We start from the raw sequence: 7,467 nt of genomic DNA, 5'->3' as shown, positions 1-7,467 counted from the left end.
ATCTTAAGAAAGAAACTTAATCAGGAAGACATGTAAAGATTATCGAGAAAAACTTGTAAATCTTATCGAGGAAGACTTGCAATACTTAATGAATAAGATTCGAATAACTTACTTAGTAAGACTTGTAAACCACCTACTATAAATAGCTCATTTAGCTAATGAAATTATATACAACTTTCTCTACATATCTTCTATTCTCCTATACTTCATATACATTAAACATAACTAATATTTTCAATCAACATTTATAACGGCCTTCATATTGTACTTCAGTTTGACATAATTTGACATTAATAGGAATGCGTTCATTAGACAACTAAAGTTGAAATGTAATAGAAATGATAGCAAATACATTTTAAAATATGACACAAACATGCCTTCTCTTATTAGACATACATACTTCACTATAAACCTTTAGTTCTCACTTCTCAGGCATTTGTCACACTATAGAAATCACATATTAATTGCATTACTATCATAACCCTGAAAGTTCATCAAGTGATGGCTCTCGGCCTTCTATATTTGGTAAATCTCAACCGAAGTTCTCTCAACTGCACAAGCTCTTCTTCAACTTCCTTCATTGTAGGTCTATTAGCTCCTTCAATTCTCAGACATCTTTTAGCCAACTCCGCCACACCTCTAAGCTGCTCTGCATTCCCCTCATTTCTCACCCGGGGTTCAAGTATCGCGTATAGTCGATCATCCAATGCAGACAAGAAATACATACTTAGGTTTCTGTCCTTCTCTTTTCTGCTGAATGAGACAACTTTTGCTCCAGTTAAAAGCTCTGCAAGGACTACTCCAAAGCTGTAAACATCACTTTTCTGTGTTAAAATCCCGGAATGGAAGTATTCAGGGTCTATGTACCCAGTAGTCCCCTGAACCAGTGTGGCTATACGAGTTTGTTCAAGAGAAAACAGCCTTGATATGCCAAAATCAGATACTTTTGCAGTGAATTCATCGTCTAGAAGTATGTTAGCTGACTTGACATCCCTGTGTATGATCTGCACAGGAGCTGAATGCATATGTGCGAGTGCTCCAGCTGTTTCTATGGCTATTCTTAAGCGCATATCCCATGGCACTGATGAGGCACAGACTTCATCATGTATATGGTAGTAGAGTGTATTATTTGTGACATATTCATAGACTAGTGAAGGGACGGGAGTTTCCAAGCAACAACCTAAGAGCTTTACAACATTTGGATGATTTATCTGTGAAAGTATGACCACTTCATTTACAAACTGATCGATTTGGCTTCGATCAACTACTTTAGCCCGTTTGATTGCAACATGTGTATTACTTATCAGTCCCTTATAAACTGTGCCATAACCTCCCTGACCAATGACATTGCTCTCATTGTAATTATCTGTAGCTTCCTTTAGCTGTTCCTCTGTATATATATTGGCTCTGTCGGCAGAACTATCAGATTTGTATAGTAACTGTTGCAGCATTATACCACCATTTTTCTTAAAACAGCTTTCTTTAAGCTTTATGCGCTGCTTTTGTCGGTGCTGACGGACTCCCCAGTATGAGACCACGAGAACTGCAACAATCACAACTAAGCCAGCTCCAACTCCTACAAACAAACACAATACATCTCATTAAATAAAGTTTGTAGGCTTGTGATCATATTCTTAACTGTTAAGGGTAAAACCTCGAGGTGTCACAATAAGGCTTTTAGGAGGATCTTATATTAATATACTAATATTAAGTATTAAACCATGTTGCATCATGCAAAAGCAATCTGAAAATATAATTTCATATATCTATTATTATGAAATGATCAATTACCTGTAGTTAGACCTGGAATGATATTTGTCTTTTTGTCTGGTGGAGATGCAATATAGATATTTTGGTTTCTCTGCGGCGGCGGCGGCGGCGGAGACGGCGGTGGAGGCGGCGGCGGCTGAGTTAACTTGAAGTAGGCAATGTTAGAATCAGACCTATCAGTTCTTCCATATTGTAATGGAATTTTCTGTCTACTGCACTCGTCGTCATTAAAAAATGCTACTACACATTCACAGTCTTGTAAACAAGCTTGTACACAATCTTCTTTGACTTTTGCCTCGTGATAAATCATCTCTGCATTATTGTCCCAGTAGGTATTATTTAGTGAACTCATGCTGTATCGGATCTTGCTCTCAGAGTTATTACAACTAGCAGTAGTGTAATTTAACTCACAGCCTGCAGTCGGTCTGCCAGGATAGATGTAATTGTATCCGGGTGGACATTCACATTTAGGTTCATAATTATCATCAAGACTACAGTATCCGGATTGGCCACATAATCCCTTGGGTGCACATCTGTCAGTTGTAGCTTGCCATACAACTGATGAGCTGTTGCCCTTTCCATCCAAACTTAAGGAATACAGTCGAAGGATACCATCAGAATCGATTCTCATGAGATAAAATCTCTGTTCCTCGGAAGGGGCAACCACTAGATTCAGTGTCACATTTTCTGCTGGTTCATCAAGCAAATAAAGGGACCCATCAGGATCAAGATTCAGTGTCACATTTTCTGCATCTGCACCATGAGTGTCAGTGGCCCAGTACGCGTTCTGGGCTGTATCAGCACTCCCCTTGGGGTATAGTACAAGGTTAAAATCACTTTGCATTTTGAGTCTGAATATTCCTGAGGAATGATCGAATTCCGACTTGCTAGAAACTAGTTCTTTTTCCTTCATAAGTTTCTGACCTGGTAACATGGTGTCCGTTGGGTTGTCAAAGCTCTGCCACACCATTACGTCATCATAATAACCATAGGCCACAAAGTTTCCGCTGTCCAGCATGGAAGCAGAGAGAATTTTATCATGACCAACCTCAAAAACATTTAACTCCCAGTTTTGTTCGAGGATGAGACCCCCCGGAGTTAAACGCAAGGTTGCATTGTCGGACACAGATTCATAATCTCGGCCGCCAGTCCAAACTACAGTCTTGTTAAACGGAAGTCCAGCAAGGAAAATTCCAATCCTGTATCTATTTTCGCCTTCCGGATAGAATCCAAATGCAAATAAGCCTGAAGGTGACAACCAAGACGAGTTTCCTGTTGGCGTCAGTTCACTATATGATGGTATAGATCCACTATTTTGAGATTCTACACTATATAATATAGTGTACAACATAACAAGAAGCAGAAGAAGATGACCAAACAAAGAAGTGGTCATGATGAAGTGTATGATAATGTATATTATAATTGTTTGTGTTGTTGCTCTTGCTATTTTAACAATTATATACCAGTTCCATTGTCTACTACTCAGAAATAGCCAACTGGACCAGTCCGATGACTTGAAGTCAACTTCTGCTTAACTTTAGTTTACAGATATAATTTCTTTTAAGAACCATTTTGGGGTTCCGTTAACTTTAACAGTAATAAAAATTCACAATAATTATTAAAATTATTGAAATATGAAATTTCTTTATGGATGGTGAGATTTCAATCCCATTATCAGGAACGTGAATAAGGTTCTGATGTATTACTCCCCCGTCTTAATTTAATTTTTTCGTTTGACTTTTACACGTAATTTAAGGTGCATTGATCAAATATTTTCGTTGATTATTTTTAATTTTTTTTTTTGTAAATGAAAATTCAAATCTTAAAAAAAATTCACAAAAAAATTTGAAAATTAATAATCGACGGAGTTACGCGGTCAATACACCTTAAATTACGCAAAAAATCAAACTGACCAGATAAATCGGGACTGACGGAGTATTATATTAAAATCTCATTCTTATTTCCGTTAATCGGGTTGAAATTACATGATCAAAATAGCATCTAAAAAAGATTATCTTTTGATATTTATGTAACTTTAAAAATTGAATCTTATGCTACAATAAATATAGTATATGATAACAATTCCTGCATAGAACACTCTGGAATCAAACGACGAATAACCCTTTTAAAATTCTGCATAAATAAACAACCAAGTGAACACCTCTACTACGTCTAACTAACTTTACTATATGTTTAAGTTAGTAATCTGCAGGTGTCTTTACTAGGGTTAAAGACGAGCCAAGTTTAATCTTAGATCTTCTTTCTTGCTACATATTATGTAGCAGACACCAGCAGAAGAGGAACAAAGAGATAATTGACCATCAAGTGTTCTAAATTTTATGGTGTTGATCTTTTTTTTTGTTTATGTTTCAGTGCAAATTTATGACCAAAATTTTCAATTTATTCTCTTATTTTTATCAATCCCAGTGCAATTTTATTCTACCTACTGTATATATAAAAACAAATGCAATCCCAGAGTCGAATGTCCACAAATGCCATTCATGTTCAAAACCCATGCTGAGACCTCTTGAGAACAGTAGTAAATGACAAATTACAAGTTATTACCACCAACATTTGTTGAGAACTCAGAATACAGGTTTTGTAGGTTTCAAACCATTATTGTTAGTTACAGCTGGTGTCTAATGCGACTCTGTCAAACAATTTTGTCCTTATGATTGATCTACTACTGCGTATGCTTGGGGCAATACCAGCAATTATTCTTCATTGTACTGCGTATCATTTTTGGCTTTTTTCCCGACAGAGCAAGACCCAACTGTGTACTGGGCGGTGACTTAAGATGACTGTTTTATTGGTGGGATTTTAATTCTACGTAATGTTTGGGCAGTAGACTAGTAATGTTTGGGAAGGACTGGTAGGATCTACTTAGAAACTTCTGAATGTGATACTCTTCCTCTTTGTTCTTTGAAATGGAGGACGATTATAAAATTCACAGAATCATTTATTTTGTTTCCAATAGAAAGCTTAAGAAGATTTTTCAAGGCCCTTCGACGAACTTTTAGTTTTTTCTAAAAGCATTATGCACATAAGCTATGATCAATGGTCTGTCATTCATGTTCTTGAATTTCTTGGTTGCCCCTCCTAAAGAGAACTCAAAATACAGGTCTTGTAGGCATCAAACAATAATTGTTAGTTACAACTGGTGTCTAATGTGACTCTGTCAAACAATTTAGTCCTTAATAATCCTTATGATTGATCTACTACTACGTATGCTTTGGGAAAAATTATCTTGAAGTAACATTTGATAAGTTGATAACTCTTTTAGAAATACGTGATTATTGTACAATGTCTGGGTAGGCCACTTGCTTTGTAGACTTTGGGTTAACTCGTTTTGAAAAGCTATTTTTGGAGCTGGAATGCAGTTCTCTCAACTTACTTACTGACCTTAATTCATATTAGTCTTGAGAAATGTGATTTTCCGAGCTTTGGAAGTTGTTATGTACTTCACTTTGAATACAGAAGAGACTCGTACTACTTATAACATTCTAAGTATTGTACAATGTCTGGGTAGGCCACTTGCTTTGTAGAGTCATTCATTGTTAATGGAAGACTTGGGGTCAATTTTAAGCTCAGGAACTTCAGGGAAAGTTGGCGGAACATGGAGGGAAGCTATCATATGCGACAACTGAAGACAGCTTTTCCAGAAGAGACGTTCTGTCACATTTTTGATCAAAGTCTAGTGCATCTTTTTGTTTTTGAAATAGTGCAATTAATGAAGAAAATGACTTGTGTTGTCTTTTTATTGCGAAAATCTAGGGCTGTTCACGAACCGAGTTGAGCCGAGTTTTGACGTAAACGAGCCGAGCTTTTATTTTTTTTCTGACGAACCGATCCGAGCCGAGCTTCTTTATCGAACAAAAATACGTGTTCGAGCTCGAGCTCGTTAACTAACGAGCCGAACTCGAGCTTGTTCGCGAACAAATACGAGCCGAGCCGAGTTCGAGCCGAGCCGAACAGCTCGTTTACAAATAAAAAAAAGGGAAGCAACCTGGTTGGCCCAAACTAACCAATTGAAGCCCAAACCAATTTTCTAAGCATTTAATTTCAGCCCAACCATGTTATGTATCAGACTAAGCTTGTATCTGTTAGTTCTTATTTTGCCATTTTTACTTGCCTCGATAACATAAACAGATCTTATCAAAATCAACAGCCCCCAACCTCACCACCCCTTGCTGTCCCTGCCATTCCAAATCCCAGTTTCAAGCTATTGTTTGTTAAGATGGGTGTTAGCTGCAATCACCGCAGGTAACTTACCTCTTCCTTAATTTTAATTAATTGTGATTTATGATTCGAGATTTTATCAACAAAGTACGGCTTATTCTGGGTTTTATGAAGAAGTGAAGAGCTTGTAAACATATGTTAGAAGATATTTGTTTTGGTTTTGATTTGGTTGTGAATGTAAACTACCATTATTCACGTTTCTCTTCATCTCCATGTGTATCTATCTAAATTATGATCTGTAAGTATAATTACAAAAATTCAGAAAATGTGATTTTTTTCGAGTTTTGACGAGCCGAACTCGAGCCGAACAATTTCGAGTCGAGTTCGAGCCGAGCTCGAGTCGAACATACTTAAACTCGGCTCGAGCTCGTTTTGCTTAACGAACATATTTTTATGTTCGAGCTCGAACTCGAGTTCTTAAACGAGCCGAGCCGAACAAGCTCTTAACGAGCCGAACCCGAGCTTGTTCGCAAACAGCTCGGTTAGTGAACAGCCCTACGAAAATCCTTGAATTTTATTTTTGAATTTTCAACTTCATATGTTTGTCATTGGTATTGGCTAATAAGCAAGACAATTATATTATTTCCTACAACGTATAAGATAATCATATTCTACTTCTTCTTCTTCTTCTTCTTTTCTTTCTATGTTTACATCTATCTACATTTATTATTATTATTATTATTATTATTATTATTATTATTATTATTATTATTATTATTATTATTATTATTATTATTATTCCATTAAAATTTCATATATTGCCTGTTTCGCCAGTTGACCTGCATAGCATGACTTTCGTAATATATTCATGAACATTCAGAGTGTGTTCTTAAAAAATATATGTGCTACAGTTTGAACAAACATTTTGTAAAAAGACTCTTATGCAAGCATGGGAAGGGAGCCTATTTTTGACAAATACTTGATGCAGGAGGATTTTCGGTGCCTATTTGAGAGTGTGATCAATGCAAGAAGAACACAGATATGATCGAGAGATATGATCGCGTCGAGGACTACATGGTCACACTGTTGAAAATATCTGCATGAACATGACAAAACTGAAAAATATTCGAGGACAAAATGAGAGATATTGCATGCTCATGCTCAAGTCCGTATGATCACGCTACTTTTAAATATTATTTGCTTTTAATTAGGATTAATTTTTATTTCGTTTTAGTATTTTTCATTCCTATATAAATAATTTTATGATGTACTACCTCCATCCCTCTCATTTCTTTACAGTTTTTTTCGCATACTTAACACACATTTTTTTTGCCAGAACTTGACACGCATTTTAAGACAACTATAATATATATTTCCGTAATTTATTTTTAAATTTTTCTTTTTTTTGTATAAAAGTTTGAACATTATATTTTTATTTAGAAGAAAAAAAATTGAAATTTTTTTATACAACTACATTTAATAAGAGCATTAAAGTGCGTGTCGAGCCCCCGCCCCCAA

The 7,467-nt window shown here is 36.0% G+C and overlaps 1 protein-coding gene and 1 long non-coding RNA gene across 2 annotated transcripts; one reads left to right on the top strand and one right to left on the bottom strand.

Annotated features, from left to right (window-relative positions):
* Positions 1-330: 330 nt before the first annotated feature.
* On the bottom strand, positions 331-3,201 carry LOC141672536 (G-type lectin S-receptor-like serine/threonine-protein kinase LECRK3). Its single transcript, XM_074479150.1, has 2 exons — positions 1,792-3,201; positions 331-1,576 (listed from the first exon to the last, which is right to left on the bottom strand). Exons 1-2 carry the CDS (start codon positions 3,161-3,163, stop codon positions 495-497), a joined length of 2,454 nt encoding a protein of 817 aa, XP_074335251.1. The 5' UTR covers positions 3,164-3,201; the 3' UTR covers positions 331-494.
* Positions 3,202-5,486: 2,285 nt separating this feature from the next.
* LOC141670815 (uncharacterized) lies at positions 5,487-7,215 on the top strand. Its single transcript, XR_012554759.1, has 2 exons — positions 5,487-6,033; positions 6,938-7,215. It is a non-coding gene; the product is annotated as an uncharacterized LOC141670815 (long non-coding RNA).
* The last annotated feature ends 252 nt before the right edge of the window (positions 7,216-7,467 follow it).

The sequence above is a fragment of the Apium graveolens genome, chromosome 7 (assembly GCF_009905375.1).
Source record: "Apium graveolens cultivar Ventura chromosome 7, ASM990537v1, whole genome shotgun sequence".
NCBI classification, from domain to species: domain Eukaryota; kingdom Viridiplantae; phylum Streptophyta; class Magnoliopsida; order Apiales; family Apiaceae; genus Apium; species Apium graveolens.
The sequence above is the reverse complement of the archived record's forward strand: the minus strand, read 5'-3'. Positions and strand labels throughout refer to the sequence as shown.

Excerpts from the sequence above, each read along its gene's own strand:
- LOC141672536 (XM_074479150.1), bottom strand. The coding sequence starts at position 3,163 with ATGACCACTTCTTTGTTTGGTCATCTTCTTCTGCTTCTTGTTATGTTG. Across the intron at positions 1,577-1,791 it reads CATTCCAGGTCTAACTACAG|GAGTTGGAGCTGGCTTAGTT; the intron begins GTAATTGATCAT and ends GTTTGTTTGTAG.